The sequence below is a fragment of the Phaethon aethereus genome (genome assembly GCF_964289735.1).
Source record: "Phaethon aethereus genome assembly, chromosome: 1".
Taxonomy (NCBI): Eukaryota; Metazoa; Chordata; class Aves; order Phaethontiformes; family Phaethontidae; genus Phaethon; species Phaethon aethereus.
The window spans coordinates 148,790,594-148,811,191 of record NC_138575.1 but is presented as its reverse complement, the minus strand read 5'-3'; the positions used below and the strand labels follow the sequence as shown (position 1 = coordinate 148,811,191).

The window sequence follows — 20,598 nt, the reverse complement described above, 5'->3', positions numbered from 1 at the left end:
AAGATAAATTAAAGTAAAGCATCTCAAAACATATCGATTTATTTCTACAGAAATCAACTCGGGGACTGTCCGCTGAAGATCCCAAGAAATTATTTTCTGCAACTACATAAAAATCTGATGACTTATGCACTGACTTGTTTGTAATTTTTTTTCACACTGAGGCTTTTGTGTGATTTCCTTAATGCTGTAAATCATGATTAAGCACATAAAAAACACTGTCGCCCAAGATCCATTTTACGCCAAGTGACACATAATACAATATAAAATTTACATCATTTCCTTGATTAACCCTGATGAACCTTCCGTCATTAGCCATTATAGTAAGAGTATATTGGAAATGTTGCTTTGTTAAGAAAACATGTATAGACATTTTCATGAGTCATCGATTTGGTGGTTACTAACAGGTGACACATTCGTAATGAAATACTGTACTTCGGCCTTCCGTAAAAGTACAATACTACATAAGGCTGCAATCCTGTGTCCTATACTTTAGTGCTGTATTTTGGTGCCTTCTGGACATCAGCTAATTTTGAACGTTGATCTAAAATCGAGTGCACAGAATATAAATGTAGGCAAGAGTTTTCACAACCTTTACATTTAGGTACTGAATCTCTGTGCGTCTTTCACTCATGTTTCATAGGGGTTCTTAGCAGCACCAAGAGCATTTAACAACTTAAATTAAAACCACTCGTCTTTGTCATCCATGGAAGTCTGCAAAGTTTTGCTCCTTTTACTACTGTGCCAGAAATATTTTCTAATAGAGACTGCTGTTATCTCTGTAGTGGCAAAGTGCTCTTAGATCTGGCCTTAATGATTCATTACAGTCTTTGCTTTTGCTGCTTTAAGTCAAGTTGCACGAGGCTGAATTGCTTGATGACATTTTTCTACCAGTTACAGAGCTTTCCATTTTTGTGTGTTATGTGAAGGATACCTCAGTGTACTTCTCAATCCTGCAATTAGCTGTGGGTAGATGGATCACTGTTCAGAGCCCCATGGAAAGAATAAGCTATTTAAGTTGCTAGAGAAAAATGGGAGCAAGGAGGTGTTTTTTTTCTGAAAAAGACCTTTTTTCAAGAAAAAGATCATAGAGGCAAAACATAATTTTTCACAATTTTCAGGATACTTATTTTCTTTTTTTTACTATTGAAACTAGCACTGAAGATCTTTATTGACTGAAATCCAGTTTTCAGCAAACACATCAATAAGAAGCTCAACAAACACTTTGAATAAAGTATTAAGCACTTGCTGCAAAATAGACTTTTAAAAGGCCAGGTTTTTTTCATTACATTTAAAATGTTCAGAACATCGCTAGGAATCACGCAATGATAGGAGTTAAATTCAGTTTATTGCAACATTCAGTCTGTGAACTCTTCAGGGTATGCAACAAGACTATATGAATAATTTGCCTATATGTGCACATCCTCTACAGAGATGAGCCGGATGGGTGATCAAAAAAAAAAACCTTATCATTTTTGACTAATTATGACTGTAAGGAACCTAAAGTTTCAAGGAAAAAAACACACAAGCTTGGCAGATGATACCTGGAACCGTTTCCCATGCATAAGGATGCCTCAGAAAGCAGAAATCATTGTGGAGAAAAACAGACAAGTGGGGCGTTCTGTCTGACATCTCTGGCAGGGCAGCAATGTGAGAAGAAACCAGATCAGATGTAGGCATCACCACGTTAGGTAAGGCAGCGTGTAGCAGCCCAGGGAGTTCAGCAGTGTTAGGTTAGGCAGAAAAAAAGATTCCTTACCGACGCTCTCAGCTGTGGTATTTTTGAATTACAGTAATAACATTTTTGAATTACAATAACAGTAACATTAACAAAATCAAATGAGAGGGCCTCACTGTGCTTTGTCTGGTTTGTGCTCTTCAGTCTTGGTATTTTTTTTTTCTCCCCTTGGAAAATACAGGTGAAGGTACAAAAGGAGTACTTCCCCCTATCTCATCTACATCTGTTTCTGGACAGCGAAGATCTCCATTTAATTTCTGGAGGTTTTAAATACAAATTTGGATTCTGGAGAAAAAGAAACACCCATTCCAGGTGTAAGATTATTAATAGTGGTGAATTTGTGACTTGTGAATATAGTTTCAAACAATACATTGTTAGAGCAGTGCAAAATTAGAAGTAATAGTAACTGTTCTGTTTCTAGCTTGGCTCGGTGATGTTATTAGATGTTCCTCCATCTTAGGTATTTTTGCTAGCAGTTTTAGGGTTATAAAAAGAGAGCACCAGCACTTAATAGCAAAAAGAAAATAGTAAGGCATTGAATGTAGAATTACCCATTAAAACTGAATGATGAATTTTTTTATATCTATGTATACTGTAGGTATGGACTGGTAGATTTTTATAATGTGATGACATTATTTTTCCTGAAGCTAAAAAAAAAAATATTGGAATTATGTCTCAATTTTTCTCATTGGGCAAAACTTCACTGAGGGAAGAAAATGTGCATGTTTTATCTGTAGCAGAGCTGGAAGAGGTGCTCTCGTACAAGCAGATGTTGAACTAAATTGGATTTTTTTTTAATGTTCCTCTGTTGTGATGTTTACTGCTCTAACTCAACAACCTAGATCACAGCCTCAACTGCAACCCTAGGTTTTCTCAATATTTCAATACAGACTTAAAATTCAGTCAGGTTGCATGCAAAGCACTCACATTTTGTGGATGTCAGACGTGAGCGCCTGCACGATAACAACTGCACCCACAATTAGGCTTTCCTTGGTTCCTTCCAGTTGCCCAGCGTGAGCCCTCAGAAGACCTTCCCTGAACGCTCAGATGCTGATTTTGCAGATATGATATGTATATATGCATTCGTTTGGTAGATGCGATATATCTGCCCCTGAAAATATAGCTCCTGGTTTCGGACTCAGAATTTCCAGGCAGATAATTAAAGCCATCTCGCACCTCCCAGCCCGCACGGCCGGCCCAGCCCAGCTCCCCCTGATCATATTCATGTTTGGACGGTAGTGTTTCATGGCTAATACAAATCATAAACAGGCTGTAAAAGCTGAAGCATCAATGAATCCTAGCTTTAAAATTGCTGCAAGCTAAAGTTTTAAAACTGATACTGCAAAGTGAAAAATGAAATTTAACCAGGCATTTTCGTGAAGGAAAAATAATTTATTGGATGTAAGATGAAAAGCTGTGAGAGTAAACATCAATCTCATCTTAGACACATGTCATTGATTGATGTTTGCTCTGTGCTGCTGCCTGGAGGTAAACTCTTTGAAATAGCAAAGTAGGTACTTTATCTGTCTGTGGATAGGAGCACAGTTTGTTAAGTTAGTGCTTTTTTGAGACCCTGCTACATCTTTATGTTCAATCAAAGTGAAAACAGTAAATCAGAGTAATTGCTTTACCCCACGGCATTCCTATTTGTAAATGGGAAAAAATACTGTAAAAATCCTCAAATTAACTTCTGCTGTTTAAGCTAGATAAAAAGTCTAAAAACGTCAGTTGCAACCTAGGAAGGTATTTTATTGATCATGCCACTTGTTCATGAAAGGCAGCCCCTTTGTAATAATTGGACCAATGGTTCAAATGTCGTTAGGGAAAACATTTAATGCTCAAAAATGTACGGTTTCCATCTCTAAGAGCTCCCCGTAACCCATTAGCAATTAGTTCCCAAACAGGCATCGTTTATACTTAGCTGGAAATGGAACTGAAGAAATTGGCCAGCAAAAACCATGGACATGAACAGTGACATAGAAAACAGGTATTAAATGATAGCACTTCCATGTTAAGCACAGCAATTTGGCAAGGAAAATAACCTGAGTTATTGTAATTCAATTGTCAGAATTAAGACTGTTTTCTATAAATGTTTGGGGCTATTGCCCTTACAAGGTCTCAGGCTGGTTAGTCCTTATGTGTTTTAAAATATTGCAGAGATATGGGAATGATGGCGTGTTTAAATTCAGAATCCAGTTTCCATTCTGAATTCAGTTTCATAATCACTGTCCTGCATGAGGGTTGGACTGTTTTTTTTATTGCGTTGTGTAAGTTTTTCGCTGGAGTTAGTCTATTTAGCTACTTTGGCATAAATGTGGTAATTCAGGGGAGAATTAGACTATTAAATATTTAAGAAAATATCCTCACTTCAGCCTGAAATTTAGTATATTGACTTCTGTGCCAGATGACAATTTGTGGGGAAATGTTGAGAATAATCAGTAAACCTTTTAAAAATGTATTTTCTTGAAATATCGCCTGGTTTTCATGGTTTTGAAGTGGTTCCAACTTTGTTCATAATTCAGAAATGACCGTGTGCTAAAATTTAATTTCAAATATCTATGTGTCCTCACAGAAAACTTGTTCACAGGTCTAGTTGTATTCTTGAAACACACGTACCTTTTAGTCACTTATGGTGTGGGTTGAGTTTTTGGGATTTGGGGGGGTTTTTTTGGTTGTTTGGAACACGATCAGCTCTGTACGCTCCCGGGGGTTATTCAGGGACTGCACCTGGGAGCTTGGAGACGGTGCAATTCCCATGATGCTGGGAGTGGGTGTTGCGGTCTGACGGCATTTTGTATGGAGCCTCTTAATCTGGTTATGGAAGAAGAAGGGTCAGTTTGGGCGTAAAATGAGGAAGTCAACAAAATCTGAGAAAGAAGCTCAGCGCTTGGAAATGGTACCTAGGTCTTCCCTAGCAAAGGCCTGCCAGGCGCCCGCGGGCGCTTGAGGTTTTGCCAGGTTAAGAAGTCGTCGCTCCGGAGCGTGAGGAGTCGGCTCCGCTTTTGTTATGAGTATGACTAGACTTCGGGTTCGGAAAGTTCTGTGCGAAGTGCCACGCGTAGCTGCTGGGGTGAAGAAGATCAGCCTCCCGCATCAAAAACGCGAACTGCAAATGAACAAGCTACTCCTGCTAAAGCTGCATCACGATGCGTGTGGGGAGGTAGAAGGAAGCTGTGGCGGGGGGGGGCGGTGTGCGGAGCCTTCGCAGTTCAGAGAATAATGAACTAAATCTTGGGCTGGAAGATGATACTGGAAGGTCTGGAAAGGCAAAGGCGAGATTGCAGGTCACCGCAAACTGCAACGAGTTCGGTAACTGCTGCCAGAGGGGTGTGTGTGTACGCGGGCGCTAAGGCCTTGCGCTGTTGTGCCCGCCGGGCAGCCGGAGTCACTGCCCCCTTCCTTTGCCGGGAGCTCAACTGCCGCGAGGCTGGGGGAGCGCCAGCCCTCTCGCCCTCAGTTTCCCTACCTGTGCCGTGTACAGCCTCCAAGATGGCGGCTGTTGTGGGGGTGGTCCTCTCGTAGCAACATAACGGTAGCCTTCCTGAATGTCCCCTTGGCCGTTGTGGCAGTTTTGTGGTTTCTGGAAAGGTCAAGCAGCATTGCTGGTGCCCACCATACGCCTGCGAGGGCACGTCATTCCTCAGCGAGGGTGCAGTGCTTTAGCTTGTGGAAAAGGACATCTTCCTCCGAGTGCAATCTTGGGCATTCCCTAAAACTGAAGATAGGGGAATAGGTAGGTGCGTTGTTTCCACCCGGTTCGTTGTGGAGATTAGACCTTTATATTTGAGTTGTTCCAAGTAATGATGTCTGAGGGAGGTAAATGGAGTCAGAAATAGTGTGCTTTAAAAAAAAAAAGGCAGAAAGGAGACTCTTCAACAGTTAAAGCTTTAGGCTTTTTGTGTGATTGCTTTCAGCCTAGCCTGAGACTACATAACTCTTTGGACTTTGTAGGAGATTAAATCCAGTCCCAGATTTTTCAGGTAATGTTATTGCTCTGCTGCTAGGCTGTCCCTTGAGCCGTCTCTGTCTATTTTTAATTAAGGACTAAAGGAAGCGGTTTCTTCTGGTGCCCGGAGTAGCATGAAGAAAGCTATGAGCATTTCTGTCAGTACTGGCAGGGGAGGCTGGTGACGCAGCCACTCTCCCATCGGGCACCAGCGCACCTGGGCTCTCCTCTTCAGGGAGACACGCTCACCTAGCGCACAGCCAAGGAGTGGGTAGCCGTCAAGGTAATCTTCCAAAAGTTGTCACAAGAGATCGAAATTTATTAAATATACCTAACTCTGGGAAGTTTTGGAATTATGATCTGGAAAATACCTGAGAGTGAAATTTTTCAAAGTATCCTAGAAGAAGCAGAGGAGATAGGGCTGCTGTGACTGTGTGGTGGTGATGGTGTGCTCAAAGTGCTTTGAACCTGAGACACTGGTATTTAGACATTGGTAAGTCCAGTATGTCTCTTGGCAGATCTTAGGGCTGAGATAAATCAAAGTGTGGTTTTAAAGCAGTGTGCTAAATTCGAGATAATGTAATTTTTATAATACATTTGTTCATATGTAACTTTTGCTAGTGTTTGACTTGTTACTCATGCTTCAGTTCATGTCATAGAATCATGGAACCATAGAATATCTTGAGTTGGAAGGCACCCATAAGGATCAGCAAATCCAACTCCCTACTCCTCACAGAACTACCTAAAACTAAATCATAGAATAATAGAATCACAGAATAGTTTGGGTTGGAAGGGACCTTTGAAGGCCATCTAATCCAACCCCCCTGCAATGGGCAGGGACATCTTCAGCTAGGTCAAGTTGCTCAGAGCCCCGTGCAACCTGACCTGGAATGTTGCCAGGGATGGGGCGTCTACCACCTCTCTGGGCAACCTGTGCCAGTGTTTCACCACCCTCATTGTGAAAAAGTTCTTCCTTATATCTAGTTGACATCTACCCTCTTTTAGTTTAAAACCATTACCTCTTTTGCTGTCACTACAGGCCCTGCTAAAAAGTCAGTCCTTTAAGCATGAATTTGAAGCAGATGCAGCATTTTAAAAATAACAAGCTACCATTTTAAAGCTATTTAAATTAATCCTTTTGGCGTTTGACCTGTGTGAAACAAATATAAGTGAAACTGCCTTTTGAGAGATGAATGGTGCATGCTCTTTGGTTTACAAGTCTTGCAAAACTGCTTCAACATTTTGGCCCATACTAGCAAAACTCTTCATCAATAAACAGATGTGCAAGCGTGCATGTGACATGTATATACATACATCACCCACATACGCACACATGCCCCAATAAAGAAAGAATCCTGAGATTGTCATGAACTTGTTCTTCATGCCTTGGCTATGGAAAAGACACACTGTAAACAATTAAAAAGGTACATGTACATTTGTGATTGTTTTAAATTATGGGTTTTTCAAAAAGAAAGAAGGAAGAAAACTATTAAAGAAACATTCTCCATTAACTGAAGTGTTTGCAATAAAGACAATTATAGCAGTTGGCAGTATTCTCCTCAAATCAAAATAAATAAATACATTTGGTGACATATGTTCAAGGAAATGTGATTGTTGCAATGTTCATGCAAATAAGGAGCAGCCTCACAAATGCCAGAGATTTTGCCATCTGGTATTACCAAAAGAACTCTCAACTTGTAGCTCTTCCTAACTTACTGCTTATAGATGGCATATTAGTCCTTGTCACACATTTTTGCCATAATCATTTTGAATTATTGCAGGTTGTGCATTGCACTGCCAACAGTGAACTTCTCATTTGGGAAGGGGTTCAGAGATCTGACAACTTGTATGTCTTCATCAAATATGTCTCCATCAAATAAAGGGATAAAAATGTCCTTCTGCTTTAGGAGTATCACAGCAATGCATTTTTAAATTTCTGTGAGGCCTAGTGAAGAATCTTGCACTTGTTTACTTCCTAGAAACCGGGTAGAGATCAGCTTTATAATTAATCTCGGGGGAGCTGCCCATCTCTATTTGATGGCAGGCTAGAGTCCAAACACAAAGTGTCTCAAATAGTCAAGAGGTTCTGGATAGGGAAATGTGACTGAGGATGAAGCTGCAGATCCCTGCAACTTCAGGAAAACCCAACCCAACAATGGGTCGCAGAAAGTCTACTTTAGACACAGAGGTAGTTGTTACTGAGGGGAGTATGCTCAGAGAGCATGATGTAGTCCCTGAGGACCATTGGTCACGTAGCAGTAAATGACAACTGCTCTGCCTCCTGGCCCCGGCAGCGTGTGCAGCGGATGATCTCCGCTCACAGGGACCCCATGGGAAGGCCGTCGCTATCCCCTTCTTCCTGGAGGAAGGCATTTTCCGTGCCCAAAACTCTACCCCTATAATTGCCTCCTCATGACGCTGCTTTTCAAAGAGAGGGTGTTGGTGTGAATAACGTGCATTGCTTATGAAAAATAGAGGGTAAAACCAAAAAACCTCAACCACTTGTAAGTGGAATATAGAGCTGATGGTTGGAAGCTGCCTGCAGCCTGCTGTACTGAAATCCTGAGTTTCACCATAAACCCCCCTGTTTGAGAGCCCTGCTTCGTGTTTGGCATCTGCCTTCAGACCCGTCGGAAGGGTACTCCACAGTCCGGTTCCAGTGAGCAGCATTAACAAGTAAACATGAGAGTTTGTGCCTGTTTGGTGACTGCTAAGGCATTGTTTTTAAATACTAATAGCATCTAACATACCCTATGTATTTTCAGCTCTCTCAGGTCTTGAATTAGAATCAGATAGCTGTTGGCCTTTTTACTGCCTTGCCTGAGGCGTCCTAGGTGACGTCACAGGGATAGCCAATGCAACATATATTCTGCTAACTGGGAAGCCGGTTAGCAAGACAACCTTTTTTTTTATTAACACGTGGTGCACTTACATGACATTAATATATATTTCTACTTTACAGACTTACAGTGCCAGAAGAAAGGCATTAGCTGAGCTAAGCAAAATAGGCAACCAGCATACTTGTCACATTGTCCTCAAATAACATGTAAACCTTACTAGACACATCGGTTTCCTTTGTGAGGCAAGTAAAACCTAACAGCCTGAAATGCGCAAACCTGTGTCATTGTCATGGGAATTTGCGGAAAGGATTTTCTGGTTTATGTTGTCATGCATTAAACTAGAATTAAACAAACAAACAAACAAAAGTTAATTTTTATTCTGGATGTCGATATTGGAGACAGAGTAGTTCATTTCTAAAAATTAATAGTTGTGTAATGCAGTGATTTTATTCTCTCTCCAGCTACACTCTACCAGCCATACATACACTGTCGTGCCAGTATTCATTTATTCATGCTCTGAAGTTGTGATAGTGTCAAATCTATCAGAAAGAGGAATTGTTTCAGTAGTAGTTTCACGACTTGGCTGATTAACAGAGATCAGAAGCAGCAGCCTAACTGTGGAAACCACTCCAGCATGTAGTTTTAACAGCTCTTTAGGGAGCTAGTTAATGAAAGAATCACTACAGAAACACATCCATGTGAAAAAAGGAGCATTCTCATACAACACTCAGAGGATATGTCATAAGTGGAAATATGTTCATAATTTCTATTTACTCATAGCTGTAATTACCGTCTGCCTTAAGAGTACTTTCAGTCTTTGTCAAAGTTGCTTAGATATTTCCTTTGTCACATTTCAAGCAGAGAAGTTCTACACAGACTAGGTTCTGCCCTGTGATTTCTTTTTTATTCTTCTGTAAGAATTTAATTATCTATTCTTTGTGTGAAGAAAGCACCAGCCTTCCCAGAGACCTGAGCCTTCCCAGCCTGCTTGGACTGGAATTCATCTGATTCATGTTCTTGCTTATTTTTGCCATCTGTCTGCAAACCAGCATTCTTCACTTTTAAATTCATGCTGGTTTATATGTTGCCTGCTAACTTTTAACTCTTAAAAAGCTATTCCTCTTTTTGCTGCAGTGTCTACGAGCCAGATAGAAACGTGCTGCGAAGGAAAGAATGGGAAAGGAGAAATCAGGAGGCCCAGCAGGAGGATGGCACGTGTAACACGAGTTACTCCCTCTTCAGTGAACCGTACAAGGTAGATGCTTCCCAGCTGTGTGGCTGTTTATTTATTTATTTATTTATCCCACAGTACAAAAACGCAGCCTGTGGAAGGCATTGTCCAGGTTTCAGCACCCTCTCACAAGTGCTAGCCTCACAAAATTCACAGAGCACAGTTCATTGAGAAGCAGGTTTTTTATATATATGCACGTATATGTATATATATAAGCTTCTTATAATGTTCAGTAGCACATGAGAATGAAATAAACTAGAAATATCCTAACAATGTTTGAGGTGGAGTTAAAACTAGGAGGTGAAGGTGACGGTGCCCTGTTTTTGCAACACTTAGAAGAAAACAATTGTGTTAGAATTGTGTGTGAAGGTCAAGCAATACAGTAAACATTGTGCTCTGGCCAAGATTAATACAATGAAATATCTTGGTGTTTGCTTTTCTTTTTTTTTTTTCTATAAGCATTACCAACAAAATTTGTCTGCTAGACATGGTTTGCCCTCACCAAAGGCAGAAGTCACTTAAGAGTCTCAACTCCCTATTTTATTCCTCATGGTAACAGTAGTGTGATGAGGCACAACCATCTCTCCCCACTCCCTATTAGAAGGGTCAAGCAGGATCTTCTGCACTTTGCAGAAGCCTGCAAACCAAGCCCTTGTGAACAGGACCAGAGAGCAGTATCCCATGGGGGCTGCTCATCTCCCCCAGCAAACCCAGTGACTTTGCTTGCGTGCATCAAAGCATCATCATGTATCGTCTATTGTGCTCTTCCAGTAATGCCCAAGTTACTGTTAAAACCACCACTTTGTGAAGCCTTTCCCTCCATGCAGCATCACTTGTCCTGATGCTTTGGGTGCTTTAGTGCCTCTTTCCAGGAGTCCTATTTGGGACCTGGCGCTCGGCTTCTGCACCTGACTTCTGTGCTTCCGTGTTTCAGCCTGTGCTCCAGGGTCATCTTTTAGCTTGCTGTTCTTCCAGATTGTTGTTTGTTTCTAGTCCCTAATAAAAAAAAAGAAAGATCTACCACTTTCAAACCACGTCCCTTGCTAGAAGACAGCTCTGTCTGCCTTGAAGCTGACCTCCAGCTGCCCGAATTTCAGATTCATTACAAAGGCATTTAGAAACCATGGGAAATGTCTTGAACTCCTCAAGGCTCTACTTGAAAAAGTCTACTGTGAGACCAATCAAGAGCTAATCCATGGAAAAAAGCCTGAAAAGCTTAAGTCAGCTGTGTCTTGTCATTTTGTGAGGTCTCTGCTGCAATGGGGACTTACTTAATAATTTTTCACTTGGTAGGTCCAATCAAATCGATCCCCACAAAAAGGACGTGTCCTTTTGCTGGATACCTGATACAGTTTTGTCTGTGGTACCTGAAGTTGATCATGCTGAAGCTCAAATCACTTATAAAAGTGGTATAGTTGGAATATTTTGTGCACTTTGATTATTACCTGTGTGCCAATGTACTGACTGTCATGGCACAGACTTCATGTATCATGGACCGGTAGTTTCTGAGTTATGATGTCTGACGGCACCTATATGCAACCACAGTATAATTCCCTCAGCTTTAATAGGAGTGGATGAAAAATCATTGCTGTCTCTAGAAGCAGAGAGGGTATCCTATGGGGAGATCAGAATAATGTCTCCATCCATGCTTCTTATCTTTAAACACTCTGTCCCTGTTTTGGACAAGCACAAGTAAAGAAGGTGCTGCAGAAACACGTCATACAGCTGGCTTTGTCAAGGAAACGTGGAGAAAGGCAAAGCCCAGCTCAACTATATAACTCACCCACAGCTCTGTTGGCATGACAGTCACAGCTGCTTGGGACGACCAGTTGTTCTGACACTGCTGGACACCAAAACTTCAGCAGTGGGGTACTCTGAATATCATGTCTACACTGGCAATGGACTATTGCACTGTCTGAACTCACCCAAGCATTTGTGAACCTTCAGTGTCAGAGTGCAGAGCTGTGGCTTGGGCATTTTGATCTTATTGTAGAGAGGGGCTGACTGCAAGAGAGAAAACCCTTCTGCAAAAGCAAAACTGAAACCCACTCTTACTGTCCTTAAAGATCATGTTTAAGTTTTAGGTGTTTCCAGAGGGGAATGAAGTTACAGCAGACATTCACAGCAAGTTCCGATTAAATTCAGTATTCCTCTGCACAGCTTGAGAAACCTGTGCTAAAGCCAAAGGATTTGCCATTCAAAAGGCCATATCTGAAAATCAAAGGCAGACTGGAAATCTCTTAAATCTCACGTCCTCTCTCACCTTGGCATGTATCACTACTCCTGTAACATCAGAGTTTCTGAAAAATCCTGACTCTTTGGGTTGCCCCTTATCCTGTTCAAAGTATCCATAGCAACCCTTTATGAAGGACTGCAAGAAATCCAGCATGTTTTACTTAAAATGCCTTTTACAGGGGGTAAAAAGTAGGAGTTTCATTCTGCATATTTCCTGGACAGAATACCTTGCCTCATTAACCATATCAGTATCTTTAATGAAGAAAAAAAATCTGATGGCCTTCCATGCAACTGTCAGGCTTACTTTTGGAAGTGTTGGATCTTGCACTCTTCAAACACATGGAAGCATCTTGCATAGCAGAAGAATATCAGAGCACTGTAAGTTAGAAATGTTTACACAGAACACTTTTGCTACTTACTCATTTCATGATCACGTTTTCCCTATGTGAATGCTTAAATAAGGCCAGCAATATTTCAGAGCAAATAATAGGACAAACTGTTACATCTAAAGCTCATAACAAGTTACCTCAGATCCCATCTTGTTCCCAAGAGGATATAGGCGAACTCTTCTAGGTGAGATCAGCTCAACACAAAATCTTCTCTTCTCAGGTTGTCCCTGGTGTATCCAGGAGGAATAAACAACAGCAACCGTTTGTTAGCATGTGCCATGGTACAGGCGTTATATTGGTTTGCTGCAATTATTCTTGTGGTTGTCTGGGTTCTCTCAATACAAGGTGTCTCTGTGTGACCTTCACATCACAGCCATATAGAAGACAATCTGCTGGCTTCTCTGAGCTACAGATAGTCTACAGATAATCTGAAATTAGGCTTTTATTTACCTCCCATCCAAATAGCAGCCATCAGAAAGAATGGACCTTCTGTTAGGGAAGTTGGACTTTCCAGGGGCAAAACTTGTATATCACAGAATCACAGAATCACTAGGTTGGAAAGGACCTTCAAGATCATCAAGTCCAACCATTAATCCAGCGCCACCATGTCCCCTAAACCATGTCCTGAAGTGCCACATCCACCCGTTTTTTGAACACTTCCAGAGATGGCGACTCCACCACCTCCCTGGGCAGCCTGTTCCAATGCCTGACCACTCTCTCAGTGAAGAAATTTTTCCTAATATCCAATCTAAACCTCCTCTGGCGCAACTTGAGGCCATTTCCTCTTGTCCTATCACTAGTTACTTGGGAGAAGAGGCCAACACCCTCGTCGCCACAACCCCCTTTCAGGTAGTTGTAGAGAGCGAATAAGGTCTCCCTTCAGCCTCCTCTTCTCCAGACTGAACAACCCCAGTTCCCTCAGCCGCTCCTCATAAGACTTGTGCTCCAGCCCCCTCACCAGCTTCGTTGCCCTTCTCTGGACACGCTCCAGCACCTCAACATCCTTCTTGTAGTGAGGGGCCCAAAACTGAACACAGGATTCAAGGTGCAGCCTCACCAGTGCCGAGTACAGGGGCACGATCACTTCCCTACTCCTGCTGGCCACACTATTCCTGATAGAGGCCAGGACGCTGTTGGCCTTCTTGGCCACCTGGCCACACTGCCGACTCATGTTCAGCCGACTGTCAACCAGCACCCCCAGGTCCCTTTCCACTGGGCAGGTCTCCAGCCACCCCTCCCCAAGCCTGTAGTGTTGCATGGGGTTGTTGTGGCCAAAGTGCAGGACCCTGCACTTGGCCTTATTAAACCTCATACAGTTGGCCTCTGCCCATCGATCCAGCCTGTCCAGATCCCTCTGCAGAGCTCTTCTACCCTCCAGCAGATCAACACTCCCACCCAACTTGGTGTCATCTGCAAACTTACTGAGGGAGCACTCGATTCCCTCATCCAGATCATCTATAAAGATATTGAACAAGACCGGCCCCAGAACTGAGCCCTGGGGAACACCGCTTGTGACCGGCCGCCAGCCTGGTTTAACACCGTTCACCACAACTCTCTGGGCTCGGCCATCCAGCCAGTTCCTCACCCAGCGAAGAGTAAACCTGTCTAAGCCACAAGCCGCCAGTTTCTCCAGGAGAATGCTGTGGTTAACGCTGTCAAAGGCTTTACTAAAGTCCAGGTGGACAACATACACAGCCTTTCCTTCATCCACTAGGCGGGTCACCTGGTCATAGGAGATCAGGTTGGTCAAGCAGGACCTGCCTTTCATGAACCCGTGCTGGCTGGGCCTGATCCCTTGGTTGTCCTGCAGATGCCCTGTGAGCACTCTCAAAACCAACCGCTCCATAATCTTCCCCGGTACAGAGGTCAGGCTGACAGGCCTGTAGTTCCCAGGATCCTCCTTCCGGCCTTTCTTGTAGATGGGCATCACATTGGCAAGCCTCCAGTCTTCTGGGACCTCCCCTGTTAACCAGGACTGCTGATAAATGATGGAGAGTGGCTTGGAAAGCTCCTCCGCCAGCTCTCTCAGTACTCTTGGGTGGATCCCATCAGGCCCCATAGACTTGTGGGTGTCAGTTCTCTTACATCCATGGACCTAGAGGCAGGCGGGTGGTGAGCTGCCTCACAAGCTGTCTGTGCTGTAGGAGGCTTGTGGGTGTCAGGGGCCCCGTGCCATTTGGTGGTCCTTGTTGCCATGCTCCTGGCAGGGAAGAAAACCTCACACATGGAGGCTGCCTGAATCAGGCTGGGTGCAGACCCAAGAGCAGATCTCCCTCCCTGGAGGGAAGCTGGAAACACATCTCTACGCGGTATCTACACAAGGTGGAGGATCCACTGGAAGCATAGGAGAGATCCACTGGGTAAAAGGAAAATTTTCTGTGTCTTCCATAAACTAATTCTGCTGGTCAAGGCAATGCCCAAGCATAGAAGCCATTTTATTGACCCTGAGAGACACATGAGTTTATCTCCAGCCTTCCTTCTTTTCAGATGTATGTGATGCTTCCCACTTTTGAAGCCTTGTTTATAGTTTCGTCTTCTCTAGAACATTGATATGATTCCTGTGAAGTGAAAGAACACCTTTTTTTAAAGCCACCCTTTTTTTAAAGCCACTTGCTGTTTATGAATTAATGCTTCATGTTTCTTTTCATAGAAGATTATTGTCCTTGTCACAACAACTGCTGCATATGCAGAGAGAAGATCAGGCCATAGTGGTTGAGCCAACTTATTCCAAGTTTGCAAAGCAGTGTTTTGGATGCAAATGAGTTTTTCTTTTCCCACTTCCCTTCAATATATATAGTTGTTATATATTCAACTCTGTTAGACAGCATCATAACAAATACATATCAGAAAGCGAGCTGTAATATATTTTACATAGTCACAAGGTAGTGTCCCTGAAATTTCAGGGGACAAGTTTCAAGGAAGACAAGACTGCTTCTACTGCCTGCCTTGGCAATGCTTCCATTGTAGTCCTCTGAAAGTTAGCATGTGGCAGCCACTGCACTCATTTACCAGGCATTTTTGCTTGGACTCGGCTTCTTTTATAGGAAACCTGAAAGAAAAGATTCTGAACTAGGGGATTTTCTGTTACATTTTTGTTTGAGTGACTTGATTTTATTCGAAGGCTTAAAAACAAAAAACCACCCCAATTTTCCAGAGTAACTGGTGTTGCTGCTACATCTTTCATATTTTTACGTAACTTTAAGGGGGTCTTCCCTGCTCCCTTTACCCCGTTCTTTCTCATTCTTTCTGTTTCCCTCTAAAACAAAGGCTCTTGAGATGAAAGCTTGGCCTTCTTATGCCAGTGGGAGTTTTCCCATCCAGACCTCATGCCTGGAAGAGAGAAGGGAGACCACCACTGGCTCATTACTCTCTTATTCTGAAAACGTAAAGCAAAGAACATCACATGCCTGAATCTTGGCAGGGTTCAGAAAAATCTCTGCTGCAAAAATGCTAATGATACACCCCTTTGCTTACAGTGGCTTTTTAAAGGAAGAGTTTTCAATCTTTTCCAGTATTTTTTCTTTGCTTGTTTTATTTCTTTGTGGAGCTTCTGCCTCTTCGGTCAGGAAGTAAATGGATGATTTTAAGAACAGTAATTAATCTTAAAGGGGAGGGAGGGTGACTGTGTCCCCCCTGCTGCACACAGCAAGCACTAAGCAATGTGAAGAATTTGGGGGGCTTCTGTTCACCTTTTCTTTTTTTAAAGAGGAGACTGCCCTGGAGCGAGCATCTTGTCAGAGTATTTTCAAAGAAGGGGCATAATCATCTGTAGTTTTCCCATTGTCCCACAAGCTGTCTTCAAGTCACCTGAGAGTATTTGCTTGGCTTAGACTGGTGAGTTCATTCAGTGCTTACGCTGGATGCTTTGTGGGTTCCCAGCTGCAATGTGAAACCTTAAGCAGGCAGAGAAGGAAATTGGGAATGCAGTGTTTTCATTTATGGCTGAAGAAGACTTTGCACTGGGCTACAGGAAAGGTTTTATCACGGTCAGATTTAATCCAAACCATTCTGTGTAGTTGCAATAATAAATTTTCTAGTTTCCAGGTAATATACTTTAACTACAGCTTGATACCAGTGATAGATTTCTTTTTTTATATACTCTAAGGCCCTTTATAGCTTTTCCAGTTCAGGGTAGATTTAAGATGTTGACAAATGTCTTCAGAGACAATAAGGATTTTCGATTTCATCCCTCAATGCTGCTGCTGAATAGGGCAGTGCTACTTCAGTAAGGATTTCAGCAGAAGCATGCAGGGAATTTTGTTTTTCTTACATTGACTATTGCAGAACACTCAATTTTTGTTTTGCAGACTAACAAGGGGGATGAGCTCTCAAACCGCATCCAGAATACGCTGGGTAACTATGATGAAATGAAAGACTTGTTAACTGACCGATCAAACCAGAGCCACCTTGTTGGGGTTCCAAAACCTGGGGTTCCTCAGACGTCTCTTCCCAAGCCCGATGAACGTCTTATTGCAGACTCAAGACCACCACCTCCTCCTCCCATTTCCAGTACTACTTCTTCCACACCAGCAGCCCTACCTGCACAGCAGAGCAAAAGCGCCATGATGGGTTGGCAGAAGGCCGGGCACAATGCTGCTTCAGATGGCCAGCAGAGAACAAGCAAGCACGGGCACCGGTCGCTGGAGTCACACAAGGGTGACTTCAAACTGACGAACCAAAAATCCAGTCTGGAGAAACTAAAACGCTATGCATCAAGTCCCACCTCCTCCTCCTCCAACACTGCCCAGCAAAGCTCAATGAGGGCCACGCTAGGAGACAATGTCAACAGAGTGCAGCAGCCGGCAAAGCTCAATTGTAGCTCAGAAGGAGGAGCTCAAGCGCAAGACAGGCCAGCAAAGCATGGTGGCGGGCACTGCGTCCAAACCTTCCCGCCCTCTCTTGCTTCGAAGCCGAGTCTGGTTCAGCAGAAACCGACAGCTTATGTAAGGCCAATGGACGGTCAAGACCAGGCTCCTGATGAGTCTCCAAAGCTGAAGTTACCAGCAGAGACAACCAAGTCGTATAGGGAAGTGCCTTCTAACAAGCCTGATTCGGCCAGGACCAAGTCAAAGATAACCAAGTTCAGCATTCCTAAGCAAGAAGAGGTAAGTGTTTTTATGCTTTTTATGACATACCCCGTTGGATGGCTGATGCCTTAGAACTGCAAATTTCATCTGCCTCTTTATGCATTTTTAACGTATTAGTTTGCATGCTGAATTTCTTTTTAACGTTGACATAGTATATTGCAAATAGCAGCCTCACAGTAACGCAAGGATAACTCAAGAGTGAAATGCTCACTGTCTTCAGGACCATAACACTTCCTACAATGGCACAATTTTTAGTAGTATATATTATTTCACAGAGTTTTTTTCCTGAGTGTCCACATATAAAGTCTGGATATTTTTAATTATTTTTGGTTTGGTTTTTTTTTTTGGTAGGTGGGTGTATTACTTCTAACTGTTCATATTTCGTTGACTTCTTTCTCTTTGGCAGTGATTAAATGAAGTGCTTGTGATGAGTCGTAGTTCTGGTATCCTCAGTGATGTCAAAGTAGTTTCACAATCTAAATAAATTGCTTAAACAATATGAGATCTGTGAAATAGATGAGAATATAGCAATGAGACTCTTCTTTTAGTTCATAGTATCTGTTTCTGTTTCAAACCAATTTCTAAGATTGAGGTTTCCTTTCTAAAGAATCACCATCTGTAGAAAACCAGCCAAGCTACAAGTATGATAATGTCTGAAAAAGCTTCTAGACAGCATTTCTGTTATCAGCAGTAGATATGAAAGATTTCTGCTTAGACTTATTTTATGTTAATTTGTTTCACATTCCATTTATGCCAGTAGGACACCTTGCTTTATCACTTATAGAGTCTGTGATTTTCTATTAGAGCTTTTTGGATGGGGAGGAAATGGTTGGTTTTGGCAGAATGAAGGATGATTATTTTTTTATTGGGTGTATTCAGAGACCTGTATGCCAATACAAAGATGGTCACATCATCCTCTTGTGCAAATCGGTAGAGGTCTCATGACTTGAACAATTTATAGTATTTATAGGACTGAGGTATTCTATTTGGCTGAATCACTGTGACTTTCTCAGAGCAGAGGTGATGATTGTTTACTCTTATTTGACAGTTGTGGTGTGTCTTGAGGTGCTTTTAGTCTTAACATTTTTGTTTCTGGCATTGTTAAAGGCAAGGAAAAATCTAATTTTTGGTGCAATTCTCTGGCCTCTTAATGCCTGTTTTTCAGAAACGGTGTTGACTGTTGTATTCCCCCTTTGGTTCAGTTTGGGAAAGAAATCTCTCTGGAAGCAATTATTTCTCTCAGCTCTTTTAGGCATTATACCCATGTGGGTTTTGTCTAAGCTAAAGTTCCATCAGTTCCAAACAACACATACGTGATATGTTGTTCCTGAAAAGGGGTTGTTTTAGGCTCTTAAGCCAGATTTGATAAGCAAATTTAGCATTCATAAACTGCTGTAATTGTGCAGATAGATCAGGTAATGGCAGATACTAATATCCATTTAGCTATTATTACCTCTTTCAGACTTGTACTTCTGTCTGCAAGTGGGAAGTATTGTTAGAATTAAAGATGCCTGTGGCAATTGTCTGGATATTTCAAATTTTCCCCCTTTACATGTATGCAATACTCTAAGGACTAGTTTGGAAAGGAGTTTTGATAGGCAATCATTTGTTTGTCTGAAATTCAGGATTTACCATTTGCATTCCAAATTTGCCTACCTCAGGAAAGAAAGCTTTCATCTGTTGTATGCAATCTATGCTGATGCATAAGGATATCCTTACACTGCAATTTCTAGACATGTAGATGTATTTGAGATTGCTTTAAACTAACTTGCTTAGATACTGATGGCAATGTAGGCTCTGGTAGGAGAGAGTGGACTGCAGGGTAGCTACTAGTGTTCACCAGCTTCTCACAGATTGTGTGGGATGCAGTATTAATGAAACAGTATTTGACAACATAATATAAACATTTAACTGAAGTTGAAGGAGGTGGACAAAAAACATTGTCTGGTAGGTGAAAAAATAATAAAAAATAATAAAAATAATAAAAAAATAAAAATAATAAAAAATTATGGACAAATTACTCAGAAGAAAAATAGTAGGTACTATAGGTGTTGGGATTTGAAACTGAAGCTAATGAAAGACAGTGTTTAGATCTCATGTTGGAGGGCTGAGAGTCCTCATGATAAAAGTGCCCAGCTTTTTTTCCTTTATTCTGACATTTCCTTTGTTCTAACATTTTCCATCCCAAATGGCACAAGATGAAATTGGTAACCCACTGGTATTGCTACAGGGAGAAATACTGACCAAGACTGAAAGTTTTTTCAGTCAGTGTTGCCTAATCCAGCCTCCCTTTAATTTTCAATCATACTCCTTTTTATTTCAAAATGTTTTTCCATTCTTGTTATTTGTATCATACGTCTCCTAGTACAGTTTTGTAAGAATTTCCATGCGTTTTTTAAATTTCTGCTTTAAAACTCATAAAACTTCTTTGCATCAAATGTTCACTGTCCTCTATTAGGGACAGAAGTTTTAAGCTGCTCTCAGCACAAAAGCTGCTGTGGACTTGTGAATATTTGCAGGCAAAATGAGGCTTCTTTTGTTCAGCGTGAAGCTAAAGATGATGGCCAGGAAAGACCTTGTATCTCTAGTGGCCATGGGATGACCATAATAGGATAATCATGAGGAAAGCAGGCTGACAAATAGGGTAGAACAGTGTCTGGGAAGCCGTATGGAAACAAATGAGAATGGCAGAAAGCTGCCTAAGAGCAGCCAGGAGAACATGGAAAGCAGGAGAGGGGCAGAGAGCTTGGGGATAGGGTATCTGGAGTGCAGGTGATGGAATGAAGCTTGATGTCTGCTAAAATAAAAGGTGTGTGACTGAGATGGACTAGGTAGGGCAGTTAGTGTGCGCTGGGGGCTAGTGTAGGCAACACCATGAGGTGTTGCTGGCTCATGATCAGCTTGTTGTCCACCAGGACCCCAGGTCATTTCCAGTCAGCCAGCCCCCAGCCTGTAATGGTGCTGGGGTTATTCCTCCCCATATTCACGACTTTACATTTTCCTTTGTTGAACTTCTTGAGGTTCCTGTCAGCCCATTTGTCCAGCCTGTTGAGGTCCATCTGGACGGTAGCATGACCCTCTGGTATATCATCCACTTCTCCCAGTTTGTGTCATCTCCAAACTTGCTGAGGGTGC

At 42.2% G+C, this 20,598-nt stretch overlaps 1 protein-coding gene across 1 annotated transcript in view; it reads left to right on the top strand.

The window, feature by feature from the left end:
- Window positions 1-20,598, top strand: part of AFF3 (ALF transcription elongation factor 3) — a gene marked incomplete at its 3' end in the record, with an annotated part of 327,368 nt that overhangs the window by 39,828 nt on the left and 266,942 nt on the right. Inside the window, exons 2-3 of the mRNA XM_082014341.1 lie at window positions 9,656-9,776; window positions 16,684-17,481. Of these exons, the coding sequence (XP_081870467.1) occupies window positions 9,656-9,776; window positions 16,684-17,481 (919 nt within the window). The remainder of the gene's footprint in view (window positions 1-9,655; window positions 9,777-16,683; window positions 17,482-20,598) is intronic.